Raw genomic sequence first — 17,734 nt, 5'->3', positions numbered from 1 at the left:
CTGTCTAATGGGACCTCAATTGCGAGCTTGTTTAAGGTTACAGCATCGTGCGTGTGTGTGTGTGTGTGTGTGTGTGTGTGTGTGTGTGTGTGTGTGTGTGTGTGTGTGTGTGTGTGTGTGTGTGTGTGTGTGTGTGTGTGTGTGTGTGTGTGTGTGTGTGTGTGTGTGTGTGTGTGTGTGTGTGTGTGTGTGTGTGTGTTAGGGGGACTGTTGGCTGTTGGGTGGGTATGAGAACAGGGGGCCATGGAAGTTCACTAGGGGGACTTGCTGCTCACACTCACCCAGCAGAGAGAGCATTGTCCTTCACGTGGGAGAACCAGAGGACCTCCACTGCTGTCTCCCTACCACCATATCCCCACTCATGTGAGCTTGGAGGGGGAGGCCACTCAGCTTTGGTGCAACTCTCAGAGAACCTCCCAACTGCCCCTTCCCTTCTACCTTCCCTGTGATCATGATAATAATAATCATCCCACTTTAAACAAAGCACAACTTTTAAGGATTAACGAAGCCTTTATAACCCCTTTTTTAAAGGATTGTGGAATTCCACTTACATATTTTCCAGATTTGAAATGACAGAGGAGGATACAGATTGTACAAACAGATTGAAAGGTTGGAGCTGGGTTTGAACCTCGATCTCTGGTGGAGAGAGTGATATAGCCGACATATGTGTCTTGAGCCAGGAGATTTACAACTAGACCACCGGCTCTGTACACCATAAACCATTTATAAGACCTGCTGTATGTAGATGCTTCCAAAATCTTTGGAAGCAAATATCATTTCGTATAGTCTCAGTTGGTACTAGATAGAACGTGGCCACCGCCCCAGTCTGTGGGGAAAACAACCTGTGGTTACCTATGTTACCCCATTGGCTCAGGAAAAAAATATATTGTTGTCTGCTTGTTTTAGTCAATTACAAAACTACATTTAAGTAAAGTACAGCATGTCTAAAGATTACTTTCCAACATTGCCTGCTCCCAGGCTTTATCACTACTTAGAAAAACATAATATTGTAGGGCTTCCCTCATGCCCCTTTTAATTTTTACTTGAGTCACTTTCTATTTAGGTATCTTTACTTTTACTCAAGTATGACATTTGGGTACTTTTTCCACCACTGCAAAGACGACTTGGCTCTGTTATGGAGAACACTCTCCATTGAGCTAGTAATTCCTTTCTTTACTTTCTGGATCTTAGGGAAAAGGCAGAGAGCTATCTGGTACTCTCGAGTCCATAAAGCTTTTGACTTTTCCTCGTCCCATTTTTTACTGTGATTAGCTACTGCCTGCTCTGCCTCCCCATCTTATGGGAGCGAGCAGGTGAGGAGCTTACTTCGCTCTTGACAACCCTCCTCCATGGAGCAGGGCCAAGACATACAGTACCAGTTACATAGCTGTCCTACTGCCCAGGATTATATACAGTATATACAGTACCAGTCAAAAGTTTGGACACACCTACTCATTCAAGGGTTTTTCTTTATTTTTCCTATTTTCTACATTGTAGAATAATAGTGAAGACATCAAAACTATGAAATAACACATATGGAATCATGTAGTAACCAAAGAAGTGTCAAACAAATCCAAATATGTTTTATATTTGAGATTCTTCAAATCCGCCACCCTTTGCCTTGATGATAGCTTAATACAGTCTTGGCATTCTCTCAACTCGCTTCACCTGGAATGCTTTCCCAACAGTCTTGAAGGAGTTCCCACATATGCTGAGCACTTTTTGATTGCTTTTCCTTTACTTTGCATTCCAACTCATCCCAAACCATCTCAATTGGGTTGAGGTAGGTGATTTTGGAGGCCAGGTCATCTGATGCGGCACTCCATCACTCTCCTTCTTGGTCAAATAGCCCTTACACAGCCTGGAAGTGTGTTGAGTCATTGTCCTGTTGAAAAACAAATCACAGTCCCACTAAGCGCAAACCAGATGGGATGGTGTATCGCTGCAGAATGCTGTGGTAGCCATGCTGGTTAAGTGTGCATTGAATTCTAAATAAATCACAGACAGTGTCACCAGCAAAGCACCCCCACACCATCACACCTCCTCCTCCATGCTTCACGGTGGTAACCACACATGCGGAGATCATCCGTTCACCTACTCTGCGTCTCACAAAGAAATGGCAGTTGGAACCAAAAATTTCAAGTTTGGACATCAGACCAAAGGAAAGATTTCCACCGGTCTAATGTCCATTGCTGGTGTTTCAAGCAAGTCTCTTATTCTTATTGTTGTCCTTTTTATAGTGTTTTTTTTACCTGCAATACCAGCTATTTTACCATGAAGGCCTGATTCACGCAGTCTCCTCTGAAAAGTTGATGTTGAGATGTGTCTGTTACTTGAACTCTGTGAAACATTTATTTTACCTGCAATTTTTGAGGCTGGTAACTCTAACAAACGTATCCTCTGCAGCAGAGGTAACTCTGGGTCTTCCTTTCCTGTGGCGGTCCTCATGAGAGCCAGTTTCATCATAGTGCTTGATGGTTTTTGCGACTGCACTTGAAGAAACTTTCAAAGTTCTTTACATTTTCCGCATTGACTGATCTTCATGTCTTAAAGTAATGTTGGACTGTCATTTCTATTTATTTATTTGAGCTGTTCTTGCCATTATATGGACTTGATTTTTTACCAAATAGGGCTATCTTCTGTATACCTCCCCTACCTTGTCACAACACAATTGATTGGCTCAAACGCATTAAGAAGGAAAGAAATTCAACAAATACATTTTTAACAAGGCATACTTGTTCATTTAAATGCATTCCAGGTGACTACCTCATGAAGCTCGTTGAGAGAATTCCAAGAGTGTGCAAAGCTGTCATAAAGGGTGGCTACTTTAAACAATCTCAAATATACATATATTTAGATTTGTTTAACAGTTTTTTGATTACTACATGATTCCATATGTGTTATTTCATAGTTTTGATGTCTTCACTATTATTCTACAATGTAGAAAATAGGAAAAATAAAGAAAAATCCTAGAATGAGTAGGTGTGTCCAAACATTTGACTGGTACTGTATGTATATATACACTACCGTTCAAAAGTTTGGGGTTACTTAGACATTTCCTTTTTTTTTAAAGAAGGAAAGAAAGAAGAAAGACATTCTACTTGTCCTCTTGCTCAGTTGTGCACCGGTGCCTCCCACTTCTCTTTCTATTCTGGTTAGAGCCAGTTTGCGCTGTTTTGTGAAGGGAGTGGTACACAGCATTGTATGAGATCTTCAGTTTCTTGGCAATTTCTCGTATGGAATAGCCTTCATTTCTCAGAACAAGAATAGACTGACGAGTTTCAGAACAAAGTTATTTGTTTCTGGCCATTTTGAGCCTGTAATCGAACCCACAGATGCTGATGCTCAAGGTACTCAACTAGTCTAAAGAAGGACAGTTTTATTGCTTCTTTAATCAGGACAACAGTTTTCAGCTGTGCTAACATAATTGCACAAGGGTTTTCTAATGATCAATTAACATTTTAAAATGATAAACTTGGATTAGCTAACACAACGTGCCATTGGAACACAGGAGTGATGGTTGCTGATAATGAGCCTCTGTACGCCTATGTAGATATTCCATAAAGATCAGCTGTTTCCAGCTACAATAGTCATTTACAACATTAACAATGTCTACACTGTATTTCTGATCTTATTTGAATGGACAATTTTTTTTGCTTTTCTTTCAAAAACAAGGACATTTCTAAGTAACCCCAAACTTTTGAACGGTAGTGTCCAATATATATTGCCTGACATCTTAGGTCATGGCGCTAGATGCTGTGTCCTGAGAAAGCCCACTTTCAGCATCTATCCAGACTGACTTGCTGCAGCCTGGTATAAGCGATGGCCCTATGAGAGCCCTGGGAGACCACATCCCAAAAGACCGTGCCCATGCCGTTTGGGGTGGAAGAGCTGACACACCCAGGAAAAAATGGGTGATGCTGTATGCATTCTCTCTTCCACCCCATTCTTTAGAAACTAAATCCACTAAACTGGATTATTTACTAAGTGACAGAAGCCAATCCATTTATCTAAAAAATTGCATTTCAAATGACTGACTTGCGACATTAACTGCTCTCAACATGTGCAAGAGGTGGCTCAGGGATTAGCCACTACATACATAGAATTTCCCCATCAGCTGGTGTGCGGTTAAATTGGGGGACAGACTAATTGAGCCTTTCCTCTGATTTAAATTCACACCAGACTTCTATGCTAACTTGGCTGAGTTTAGACATGCAGCCCAATTCTAGTCTTTTTTTCACAAATTGGTCTTTAGACTAATCAGATCTGAAAAAGATCTGATGTGATTGGTCAAAAGACCAATTAGTGGAAAAAAGATCAGAATTGACTGCATAATACATGACCAGTGACCCTTGACCCAACATATAGTGCCCTCCAGTTTACAAAACAAGTTCAAACATCCCTAGACATACAACATATACCGAACACATTAAATGACATAGCAAGGTAAGCCAAAACGGTTCCTACAAGGTAGGCTATAAGATATATGAAAACCATTGCATGTGGTATATACAGTAGAGTGTAGTACTGGTATAAATAGATGACAGCTTTGCAGTTTATGGTGATCATATCGAAAACAAAAGTTTATTTGAATTGTCACTTCAGCAAACTGTCCTGATTAAAAGACAGCAAAGGTATTTATAAGGAACTACTGTGACATACAATATATATACAAAAGTATGTGGACACATTTTTAAATGAGTGGTTTCGGCTATTTCAGCCACATCCGTTGCTGACAGGTGTATAAAATTGAGCACACAGCCATGCAATCTCCATAGACAAACGTTGGCAGTAGAATGGCCTTACTGAATGCCACCTTTGCAACGAGGCAGGCCATTACATTTCTGCCCTGCTAGAGCTGCCCCAGTCAACTGTAAGTGCTGTTATTGTGAAGGGTAAACGTCTAGGAGCAACGGTTCAGCCGCGAAATTGTAGGCCACACAAGCTCACAGAACGGGACCGCCAAGTGTTGAAGCACACAGCGCGTAAAAAATCGTCTGTCCTCGGTTGCAACACTCACTACCGAATTCCAAACTGCCTCTGGAAGCAATGTCGGCACAATAACTACTCGTCAAGAGCTTCGTGAAATGGGTTTCCATGGCTGAGCAGCTGCACACATGCCTAAGATCACAATTCGCAATGCCAAGCGTCGGCTGGAGTGGTGTAAAGCGCGCCGCCATTGGACTCTGGAGCAGTGGAAACGCGTTCTCTGGAGTGATGAATCACGCTTCACCCTCTGGCATCTGGCTTCACCATCGGACGAATTTGGGTTTGGCGTATGCCAGGAGAAAGCTACTTGCCCCAATGCATAGTTGCAAACTATAACGTCTGGTGGAGGACGAATAATGGTCTGGGGCTGTTTTTCATGGGTTGGGCTAGGCCTCTTACTTCCAGTGAAGGGAAATATTAACGACACAGTATACAATGACATTCTAGACGATTCTGTGCTTCCAACTTTGTGGCAACAGTTTGGGGAAGGCCCTTTCCTGTTTCAGCATGACAATGCCCCTGTGCACAAAGCGAGGTCCATAAAGAAATGGTTTGTCAAGATTGATGTGGAAGAACTTGACTGGCCTGCACAGAGCCCTGACCTCAACCCCAACATCAGTGCCCGACCTCACCATTGCACTTGTGGCTGAATGGAAGTAAGTCCCCTCAGCAATGTTCCAACATCTAGTGGAAAGCCTTCCCAGAAGAGTGGAGGCTGTTGTAGCAGCAAAGGGGGGACCAACTCCATATTAAAGCCCATGATTTTGGAATGAGATGTTCAACGAGCAGGTATCAGCATACTATTGGTAATTTAGTGTATCATTAATGATAAATAAAACAAACAAGTTGAAAAAGATTTCATCAAGTAATTTCAACACCAACTCAAAATATAAAATGTATTTTATATCTTGTCATTCTGATATATTCAAATCATAAAGCCAATATTTTCATTTCACAGGCTAGAGTATACTGTGCACATACAGTTGAAGTCGGAAGTTTACATACACTTAGGTCGGAGTCATTAAAACTCATTTTTTTCAACCACCACAAATTTCTTGTTAACAAACTATAGTTTTGGCAAGTCGGTTAGGACATTTACTTTGTGCATGACACAAGTAATATTTCCAACAATTGTTTACAGACAGATTATTTCCCTTATAATTCACTGTATCACAATTCCAGTGGGTCAGAAGTTTATATACACTAAGTAGACTGTGCCTTTAAAGAGCTTGGGAAATTATGTCATGGTTTTAGAAGCTTCTGATAGGCTAATTGGCATAATTTGAGTCAATTTGAGGTGTACCTGTGCATGTATTTCAAGGCCTCCCTTCAAATTCATGGGAAAATCAAAAGAAATCAGCCAAGACCTCAGGAAAAAAATTGTAGACCTCCACAAGTCTGGTTGATCCTTGGGAGCAATTTCCAAATGCCTGACGGTACCACGTTCATCTGTACAAACAATAGTATGCAAGTATAAACACCATGGGACCACGCAGCTGTCATACCGCTCAGGAAGGAGACGCGTTCTATCTCCTAGAGATGAACATACTTTGGTGCGAAAAGTGCAAATCAATCCCAGAACAACAGCAAAGGACCTTGTGAAGATGTTGGAGGAAACAGGTACAAAAGTATCTATATCCACAGTAAAACGAGTCCTATATCGACATAACCTGAAAGGCCGCTCAGCAAGGAAGAAGCCACTGCTCCAAAACCGCCATTAAAAAAAGCCAGACTACGGTTTGCAAATGCACATGGGGACAAAGATCGTACTTTTTTGAGAAATGTCCTCTGGTCTGATGAAACAAAAATAGAACTGTTTTGCCAAAAATGACCATCGTTATGTTTAGAGGAAAAAGAGGGAGGCTTGCAAGCCGAAGAACCCATCCCAACCGTGAAGCACGGGGTGGCAGCATCATGTTGTGGGGGTGCTTTGCTGCAGGAGGGACTGGTGCACGTCACATCATGAGAAAGGAAAATGATGTGGATATATTGAAGCAACATCTCAAGACATCAGTCAGGAAGTTAAAGCGTGGTCGCAAATGGGTCTTCCAAATGGACAATGACCCCAAGCATACTTCCAAAGTTGTGGCAAAATGGCTTAAGGACAACAAAGTCAAGGTATTAGAGTGGCCATCACAAAGCCCTGATCTCAAACCCATAGAACATTTGTGGGCCGAACTTAAAAAGCAGTTGCGAACAAGGAGGCCTACAAACCTGACTCAGTTACACCAGGTCTGTCAGGAAGAATGGGCCAAAATTCACTCAACTTATTGTGGGAAGCTTGTGGAAGGTTACTCAAAACGTTTGACCCGTTAAACAATTTAAAGGCAATGCTACCAAATACTAATTTAGTGTATGTACACTTCTGACCCACTGGGAATGTGATGAAAGAAATAAAAACTGAGATAAATCATTCTCTCTACTATTATTCTGACATTTCACATTCTTAAAATAAAGTTGTGATCCTAACTGACCTAAGACAGGACATTTTTTACTAGGATTAAATGTCAGGAATTGTGAAAAACTGCGTTTAAATGTATTTGGCTAAGGTGTACTGTATGTAAATGTCCGACTGTGTAATCTTGGCATTTCAAATCACATTACCAGCTTCAATTAAGCCATTTCATACCAATTTGAATTGCTTGAGGAAAGTGACTGGATGGGTGTAGCTCTTATCAGAGATCAACTACAACGGGGTATGATTGCATTTCAGAAATACAAGTGCAGTGACCCTTCTATGACCTAAACGAGCGCAGTGGGGTCTCATGATGGCATGATGACCCTCTACTAAAATTCCTCTCGACCGGTGCTGAGGAGACAGGGATTGATAAGACCTTCATTGCCCATGTGTATAGATTTGGGAATCTGTCTTTGCTTTTAGCCCAGAAGATGAGTGCAGCATCTGTGTCAATGTCTTGGATGACATCAAAGTATTTGCTTATCTGAGTAGAGATGCTTGCATCCTGGGCTGAGTAGCACTGGTTCCTGTGAGTTTGATAACGGGTTAGGAGCCAAGGAAATTTGATTGGGGGAGAATCCTTGGATCGATCGGTGCCAGCTACCAAATCCAGTGACGTTTCCCCATCCACTATGGTCTCGGCTTCAGTGATCAAGGTGTCTGGAAAAAATAAAGGAACAAAACAAACATAATTGATTAGGCTATCACAGATCTTTCCCTAATCTCATTTCGCTTGTAAGATTTTATGCACATTGATAGCTTGCTAGCAAACATCCTCGCCTATTGATTTATTATAGTAGCAGACTAACAGGATGCAGCAGCAATCTAAAAGATCAGACCGAAACATGCTGTGAGAAGTGATCGGGTAAATTATGAAGTGAGTGAACTGAGACAGCTTGCGTGAAATATGAAGCCAGTGAACGGTGACAGCTTTGCTTTATCCAATCAGAGCAGCAGGACCAACGTACAGCCCGCCTGGGTACCAACGCCCAGCAGCGCATTTGTCTTGGCCCCTTAAATTAGGTGGGAAAACAGGTAAACAGGCTCTCAATACTTTGCTGTTTGTGATTTTAAAACTCTGACAACTGGGCAATTAGGAAAAGTCAGGGAAGGAGGAGGACTTTGCTTTAAAAAAGGCAGATTTATTTTAATTACAAAATCAAACCGCAGGGCCTATGGCGGTTCTAGTGTAAGGTCCTTTTATGGCCCAGAAAGTGATCAAGTTTAAGCAGAACTGTTGTGTCGTCTCTAAGTGGAACACGTCGCTTACGCCCAATCTCTAAGCCTTTAGTTCCTCCTGAGACGTGTCTATTGTGCTTAAGATCCTTTCACAGCAGCTACTAGCCGCTGAAAAATGTGGAGATGTAATATTCCTCCATCTTTAGCTTTTCTACTGCCCTTGGCGTCCCTAAGCGTATGTGTGGACTGTGTTAGCCGCTGTTCACATCTGCAGTCTGCCCAGGGTTAATCTACCTAACCCCATCTTTGGCCCAGGTCAACTTTTTCTAATTGTCGCCATTATTTCCCTCCCTCTACACTGGCCTAGGTGGAGCTGTCATTGGATGAGTTGCGAGAGGAGTTCGAGGAGTTGGATCCTTATAGGACGGGGTTTGTGAGCCAGAAGGAGTTCCAGGAAGTGCTGAAAGGTCTGTGTGCGCACCTCGATGACTACGAGTGGGAGATGCTGGCTCGAAAGTTTGACATCAACAGGGATGGAAGGTGGGTGAATTGCCAGGAATTCTGACTAGTTGACATACAGGATGGCCTATCCCTGTTTAAGTTTTTTACACAAACCTAACATTTTTGCACAAACCTAAAATTGCTTCTAGAATCAGAGGGTGGATCTGGAACCATCAGACTGATGTTCCATCTGATTGTGCCTCAGCTACATTCCTCAAGTGGCTATGGCCAATGGTTTTGATCCTTATAACGTGAATAAGCAGCAACACTCCATCCTCAGGGTTTCCTTCGTTGAGTTCCTGAGGCCCTTTGGGAGACGGAAACAGCCGTGGAGGCATGGATCCAACATGGCCGGCATACTGCAGTTCCATAACGAAACAGAGGATCTGTCTGCAGAGAAAGGCTCTTCCTTGTGTGACCAAGTACCACTGAGCTCAAGACTAAGGAAGAAGGTACACTGACTAACTTTTAACCAGTGTGTTCTACCATAGATTTAGGATATTTCAATCCACTTCCATATCCTCATAGACTACAAGATCTAGTTAAACCCCATTCTGCATGATGAAAACCTTACACTGATTCAATTTCATAATGAGCTTTATCGAATAATTGCTGCTAAAAGAAAATTATAACACTCCTTTGGAAAAAGTTAGTTATGCAAGACTTCTTGAATGAGAACCATTATTAGTATTGGTTCTTTTTTCTGAACAATTGTTTTTATTGAGTCACATAAGCAGAACGATTAATAAGAATTACACTACAGTTTTATTAATGTTTTGAGTTGAAAACCTCCCCATCTCCCCATGACACCCTCCACCCAGCTTCAGCGGCAGGGCAAGATTCTGCGTCGGGCCTTCCGCAGGCTGGACAGCTCTGCCAGCGGCTACCTCTCCCCAGGCGAGTTCCGAGCGGCTCTGCGGCTGTGTGACGTACCCTTGGACCCGGAGGAGTACTACCATGTCTTGGCCGGGCTGGACCGAGACCTGGCAGGCCGGGTGGCCTATCGCCGGCTGATCCAGGACATACGCAAGAAAAGAACCTCTGGGACTAGAGTAAAGTAAAGAGTCATCCTCATCCCTCACCCAGCAAGCAAAGTTTGGCATGGGACGTCATAATGACGTCATTTCCGGGTTGAAATTGGTTTTTCTGGTTGATGTGACGTCAGATTAAACAACCAATTTAAGACGTATTTTCCTGGTCACTAAAAAGATGTCTAAATAATGTCCTTTTACAATCGCCTTACAACCTGACCGTGATGTTACAAAATATGCCTGCTGGGCAAATCAGCAGGGGCAATTTGCTTTGCATTAGGTTGTCAAAATGACATACAAACAACATTTAGACATCAAATCAAATGTATTGGTCACATACACATGTTTAGCAGATGTTATTGCGGGTGTAGCGAAATGCTGTACATGACTGTATTTATTTAAGTGTCACTCCACAATAATACAACCCAGCTAGCACATAATATTTTTGGTGAAAGTGTGGCTGTCCTATGGTTATTTTGCATACAACCTTCCCACAACATTCTGGGAATGGTGCAGGATACCCAGCTAGCACATAACATTCTGAGAATTATGTTATGGATTAAAAACAATGTTCTTCTGTGAGAATTTCAGTACTTCAGCATAACGTTTTCTATAGGTTTCCTCATTGTTCTATTTAAAGTAATGTTCTCAGGATGTTCAGAGAAATTTAAAAAACAACGTTCTTCTGTGGGAATTTCAGTACTTCAGCGTAACATTTTCTGCAGGTTTCTTCATGGTTCTATTTAAAGTCATGTTCTCAGAACATTCAGAGAATGTTAAGAAACAATGTTGTTGCTAGGACTTTCTGGCAGTGGTCTGAGTGGAAGGGGAAAACTGAAAACTAGCTGTTATTGACAGAGAGGTCTGGAACTCTCGTTCTTATTAGTCCATTAACTAATTTACCGCCTGGTGATGTCACCAGGCACTCCAGAAATTCATCACACAAAAACAGGCTGAAATTTCAAGCAATCTTTTCAAACACCTCTCACACTAAAAGGGCATTATCATAATTTTCATGATTTCACAATATTATTACAATGTCATAGTGTGGAAATATATACAGTGCCTTCTGAAAGTATTTACACCCCTTGACTTTTTCCACATTTTGTTGTGTTACAGTCTGAATTAAAAATGGAATAAATTGAGATTTTGTTTCACTAGTCTACACACAATACCCCATAATGTCAAAGTGGGATTTTGTTTGTAGATTTTTTATATTTTTTATAAAACATTTAAAGCTGAAATGTCATGAGGCAATCAATAAGTATTCAACCCCTTTGTTATGGCAAGCCTAAATAAATGTAGGAGTAAAAATGTGCTTAACAAATCGCAAAATAAGTTGCATGGACTCATTCTGTGTTCAATAATAGTGGTTAACATGATTTTTTAATAACTACCCCATCGTTGTACCCCACACATACAATTATCTGTAAATGTCCCTCAATCGAGTAGTACATTTCAAGCACAGATTCAACCGCAAAGACCAGGGATATTTTTCAACACCTCGCAAAGGACACCGATTGGTAGTGTAAAAATAAAAAAGCAGATGCTAAATATCCCTTTGAGCATGGTGAAGTTATGAATTAGGATTTGGATAGTGTATCAACAGGCGTCCTTCCTAACTCAGTTTACAGAGAAGAAGGAAACTGCTCAGAGATTTCACCATGAGGCCAATAGTGTAACGGGCTTCCTCCTTCTCCTCATCCGAAGAGGAGTAGCAGGGATTTGACCAAAATGCAGCGGGTTGTGAATACATATTGATTTAATAGACAAAACGGAAAAACACGACAAACACTTGAATAATTACAAAACAAATAAACGAATGTAGACAGACCTGGACACGAACTTACATACAACGTGAAGAACGCATGAACCAGGAAAACAGACTACATAAAACGAACTAACTAACAAAAACCGGAACAGTCCCGTGTGGCGTAACATACAGACACTGACACAGGAGACAACCACCCACAACGAACACTGTGAAACAACCTACCTAAATATGACTCTCAATTAGAGGAACGCCAAACACCTGCCTCTAATTGAGAGCCATACCAGGCAACCCTTAAACCAACATAGAAACAGACAACATAGAATGCCCACCCAAACTCACGTCCTGACCAACTAACACATACAACAAACTAACATAAATAGGTCAGGAACGTGACAAATAGTCACTTTAAAACAGTTACAGAGTTAAAAGGCTCTGATAGGAGAAAATTGAGGATGGATCAACAACATTGTAGTTACTCCAAAATGCTAACCTAAATGACAGAGTGAAAAGAAGGAAGCCTGTACAGAAAAAAATATTCCAAAACAAGCATTCTGTTTGCAATAAGGCACTAAAGTAAAACTGCAAAACGTGGCAAAGAAATACATTTTTTGTCCTGAATAGAAAGTGTTATGTTTGGAGCAAATCCAACACAACACATCACTAAGTACCACTCTTCATATTTTCAAGCATAGTGGTGGCTGCATCATGTTATGGGTATGCTTGTCATCGGCAAGGAATATGACTTGATCCCCAACTCCTTGACAGAGCTTGAATATTTTTATTTTAATAATGGACAATCCAGGTGTACAAAGCTGTTAGAGACTTATCCATGAAGACTCACACCTCTAATCACTGCCAAACGTGTTTCTAACATGTATTTACTCAGGGGGGTGAACACTTATCTAATCAAGGTACATCAGTGTTTTATTTTTTTATTAATCTTTAAAATGTCAAAAGGCACTTGCACATCTGAGATATCCTTGCCGCAGGTGGATGAATATGTATGAACTTTCCAAATTGTAAGTCGCTCTGGATAAGAGCGTCAGCTAAATGACTTAAATGTAAATGTAAAGGTGCATGGCAACAACTGAATAACATCCATTGATAAAGATGAGCAACTTCCATGTCTAAAAACATGTTTTAGAAATGTTTGGAAATGTATTGAAAATGTAATACAGAAATATCTAATTTACATAATTATTCACACCCCTAAGTCAATACATGTTAGAATCACATTTGGCAGTGATTACAGCTGTGAGTCTTTGGATTGTACATGGATTGTACAATATTTGCTCATTTGCACAAAAATGATTCAAGCTCTGTCAAGTTGGTTGTTGATGATTGCTAGACAGGCGTTTCGAAGTCTTGCCATAGATTTTCAAGCCGATTAAAGTCAAAACTGTAACTAGGCCACTCAACACTCTTCAATGTCGTCTTGGTAAGCAATTCAAATGTATATTTGGCCTTGTGTTTTAGGTTATTGTCCTGCTGAAAGATGAATTTGTCTGCCAGTGTCTGTTGGAAAGCAGACTGAACCAGGTTTTCCTCTAGGATTTTGCCTGTGCTTAGCTTAATTCCATTTATTTTTATCCTGAAAAACTCCCCAGACTTTGCAGTTGTCAAGCATAACCATATCATGATGCAGCCACCACCATGCTTGAAAATAAGGAGGCAGTTCCTCAGTGACGTGTTGTGTTGGATTTTCCCAAACATAAGGCTTTGCATTTAGGCCAAAACGTGTATTTCTTAGCCATTTCTTTTGCAGTATTTTGCAGTATTGAACATGCAGGATGCATGTTTTGGAATATTTTTATTCTGTATATTTGTATAATTTTTTTCACTCTGTCATTGAGGTCATTATTGTGGAGTCACTACAATGTTGTTGATCTGTCCACAGTTTTCTCCTGTCACAGCCATTGAACTCTGTAGCTGTTTTAAAATCAACTCAGGGATGTCACCATGAGGGCAATGTTTCCTTCCTGTCCTGCAGCTCAGTTCAGAAGGACAAATGTATCTCATGTGTCTGTGTGGTTTAGTACATCCTCCACAGCATAACTATTATCTTGACCATTCTTAAAGAGATATTCAATGTCTGATTTGTTATTTTTACCCATCTACCAATCACTGCCCTTCTTTATGAGGCTTTTCCCTGGTCTTTGTAGTTGAATCTGTGCTTCAAGTTCAATATTTGACTGAGGGACCTTACAGATAGATGTGGTATGTATGGGTGACAGAGGAAGCGGTAGTCCTTAAAAAATAATTTCAACCTCTATTATTTCACACAGAGTGTGTAGATCAATGACCCCAAAAAATCACAATTCAATCTATATCAATCCCACTTTGTAATGCAACAAAATGTGAAAAAAGACTTACAATACCCATTGTATCTGTTTCACTGTTTAGAAATGAAAGCACTATGTATCTACTCCCCCCAGTCAGAAGTATTTGGACAAATTCACTTAAAGTCTATTAAAGTAGTCAAAAACATAGTATTTGGTCCCATATTCATAATTTGTTCATGATTATCCATAAGTGTTCAGAAACATCTTATATTCTTATTTACAATAAAAGTGACGCCAAAATGATACAATACATTATTCACCATTCAGTTCCTATTGGGCAAAACATTATCCAAAACACAATTAAAACAAACTTCAAATGCATCCAACAAGTTTGTAGAGTCAAACGTTTGATGTAGTCATTGCGTGCTAGGAATATGGGACCAAATACTTAACTTTTGACTGCTTTAATACACTATTAGTGAATTTTTCCAAATACAAATAATTCTTCAAATGAGGGCACTAGATACATAGTGTTTTCATTTTCAGCGATAAACAGATATGTATGAAAATACCCTCATATGAAACATTTGATCTCAAATTGAAAATGCTTGAGGATAGAGCCAAATGTAAAAAAAAAAAAAATTGCTTCACTGTTCAAATAAATGAGGAGGGGAGCGTATATATTTCAGCCGGATCACCCGTGATTACAAGTCAGTATTTGACGTTGGGAGATGACGCGGAAACCGGCCACAAGGGGCAACAGTGTTATCTTCAAGTAGGTTTCGATTTTGTTATGGCGTTGTGTCTGCCTCTGATTCCAAAGGTTGCAAGTTTGAATCCAGTAATAGAATGTTGTTTTTCATATTTTTTGTTTTAAGCCTATCGCAAACCTTAACCGTTACCTTAACCATTCAGAGTTAATGCATAACCTTAAGAATTTGGAGTTAATGCCTGAACTTAACACTAACCTTAACATTTCAGAGTTAATGCCTTAACTTATTCTTATACACTTCGAAATTTGACGTTTGGAACAAATTTGAAATTTGACATTTGAGAATCATGAATGAACTTCTAATTCTGATGTGAGACTGTGAGAGCTAGAAGCTACATATATGAGTGAGAAGGTTAGACACTAAAATATCATACCCCAACCAAAAAAAGGCCAACCTCCCATGTAAGAATCTGCCTCTGATTCCGAAGGTTGCAAGTTTGAATCCAGCGATAGAAAGTCGTTTTTTATATTTTTGTTTAAGCCTATCCAAAACCTAAACTCTTACTTGTCTCCCGAGTGGTGCAGCAGTCTAAGGAACTGCATAGGCCGTCATTGTAAATAAGAATTTGTTCCTAACTGACTTGCCTAGTTAAATTAAGGTTAAATAAAAATACTTTTAACGATTGAGACTGTGAGATCTGGTAGATATACAGTACCAGTCAAAAGTTTGGGCACACTTACTCATTCAAGGGTTTTTCTTTATTTTGACTATTTTCTACATTGTAGAATAATAGTGAAGACATCAAAACTATGACCTTTTTTAAATTTTATTTAAAATAACACATGGAATCATGTAGTAACCAAAAAAGTATTAAACAAATCCAAATATATTTTATATTTGACATTCTTCAAAGTAGCCACCCTTTGCCTTGATGACAGCTTTGCACACTCTTGGCATTCTCTCAACCAGCTTCATGAGGTAGTCACCTGGAATGCATTTCAATTAACAGGTGTGCCTTGTTAATTTGTGGAATTTCTTTCCTTCTTAATGCATTTGAGCCAGTCAGTTGTGTTGTGACAAGGTAGGGGTGATATACAGAAAATAGCCCTGAACAGATGATCTCCGCTTGTGTGGTTCCCACTGTGAAGCATGGAGGAGGTGTGATGGTGTGGGGTGCTCTGCTGGTGACACTGTCATTGATTTATTTAGATTTAAATTTAACCAGCATGGCCACCACAGCATTCTGCAGCGATACACCATCCCATCTGGTTTGCGCTTAGTAGGACTATCCTTTGCTTTTCAACAAGACAATGACCCAACACACCTCCAGGCTGTGTAAGGGCTATTTGACCAAGAAGGAGAGTGATTGAGTGCTGCATCAGATGATCTAGCTGCCACAATCACCTGACCTCAACCCATTTGAAATGGTTTGGGATGAGTTGGACTGCAGAGTGAAGGAAAAGCAGCCAACAAGTGCTCAGCATATGTGGGAACTCCTTCGGGACTGTTGGGAAAGCATTCCAGGTGAAGCTGGTTGAGAGGATGCCAAGAGTGTGCAAAGCTGTCATCAAGGCAAAGGGTGGCTACTTTGAAGAATCTAAAATATATATGGATTTGTTTAACACTTTTTTGGTTATTATATAATTCCGTATCTGTTATTTCATAGTTTTGATGTCTTTACTATTATTCTACAATGTAGAAAATAGTAAAAAATAAAGAAAGACCCTTGACTGAGTAGGTGTGTCCAAACTTTGACTGGTGCTGTACATGTGAGTGAGAAAGATATCAAATATCCCCCCACCCCCCCAACAATGCTAACCTCCCCTGTTATTGTAATGGTGAGAGGTTAGCATGTCTTGGGGGTATGATATTTCTGCATCTGTAGCTTTCTCACTCATCATTATTCACGATTCATTCAGGACTATCCGTAATCATGGTGTAGAAGTGTTTAGAAACATATTCCATTCTTGTTCACGATAAAAGTGACTCCAAAATGACATAATACATTATTTACTATTCATTAGTATTAATCTGAAAAACAAACAAAAAATACAGCAATTGTTTGTGGTACCAAATATGAAACATTTGACTACTTTAATACACATGGAAATGAATTTGTGCCAATACTTTTGGTTCCCTAAAATGGGGGGACTATGTACAAAATGTGCTATAATTTCTAAACGGTTAACCTGATATGGATGAAGAAAATACTCTCAAATTAAAGCTGACTGTCTTTGTATCATTTCAAATCCTGTGCTGGAGTCCAGAGCCAAAACGACAAATAATATGTCACTGTCCCAATGCTTTTGGTGCTCATATGTAACAAACTCTCCATGTGCTTTACACTTGTATATTCCTTTACGCTAAAATCCGTTCAAAGTAGTATTTTGTTCAGTTTCAACATTCCTGTAAAGAGGGAACTTTGAAAGAGTGGATTGTGAAATTTCAGTGTGTGATATTAATACAAAAGATAAACATTCTCTAACCAGTGAGACATTCAAAGCTCACTCATTGAGATCAGTTTACATAACAATAAATGTTTTTTGGGGGGATCCTTTGTTTCTGTGTTCAATTTATTATTATTCATGGTGAGTGCTGTTGCTAAATCTTACTCATCTGGCTGAAAAGGGAGTCTTTTTTTCTCCGCTAAACTCTGTTTTTAGAGCACGGATTTAAACCAATATTGGGGCTGTTGGGACCAAAGTATTCTTTCAAAAGCCCTCCTCTTTTATCTTATTATCACTTTTCCATCTGCGTGGGCACTTTGTCTTTCTTCCACTTTTGGTCAGTAGCTGGCGAAGCGATGA

The 17,734-nt window shown here is 40.1% G+C and overlaps 1 protein-coding gene across 1 annotated transcript in view; it reads left to right on the top strand.

The window, feature by feature from the left end:
• LOC139579709 (EF-hand calcium-binding domain-containing protein 6) overlaps window positions 1-16,468 on the top strand; it is an 83,604-nt gene extending 67,136 nt beyond the window's left edge. Inside the window, exons 15-17 of the mRNA XM_071408538.1 lie at window positions 8,994-9,166; window positions 9,408-9,579; window positions 9,949-16,468. Of these exons, the coding sequence (XP_071264639.1) occupies window positions 8,994-9,166; window positions 9,408-9,579; window positions 9,949-10,188 (585 nt within the window). The 3' untranslated portion in view covers window positions 10,189-16,468. The remainder of the gene's footprint in view (window positions 1-8,993; window positions 9,167-9,407; window positions 9,580-9,948) is intronic.
• Window positions 16,469-17,734: the final 1,266 nt, after the last annotated feature.

Source organism: Salvelinus alpinus, chromosome 6 (genome assembly GCF_045679555.1).
Source record: "Salvelinus alpinus chromosome 6, SLU_Salpinus.1, whole genome shotgun sequence".
NCBI lineage: Eukaryota > Metazoa > Chordata > Actinopteri > Salmoniformes > Salmonidae > Salvelinus > Salvelinus alpinus.
This window is presented reverse-complemented; position numbering and strand designations above follow the sequence as displayed.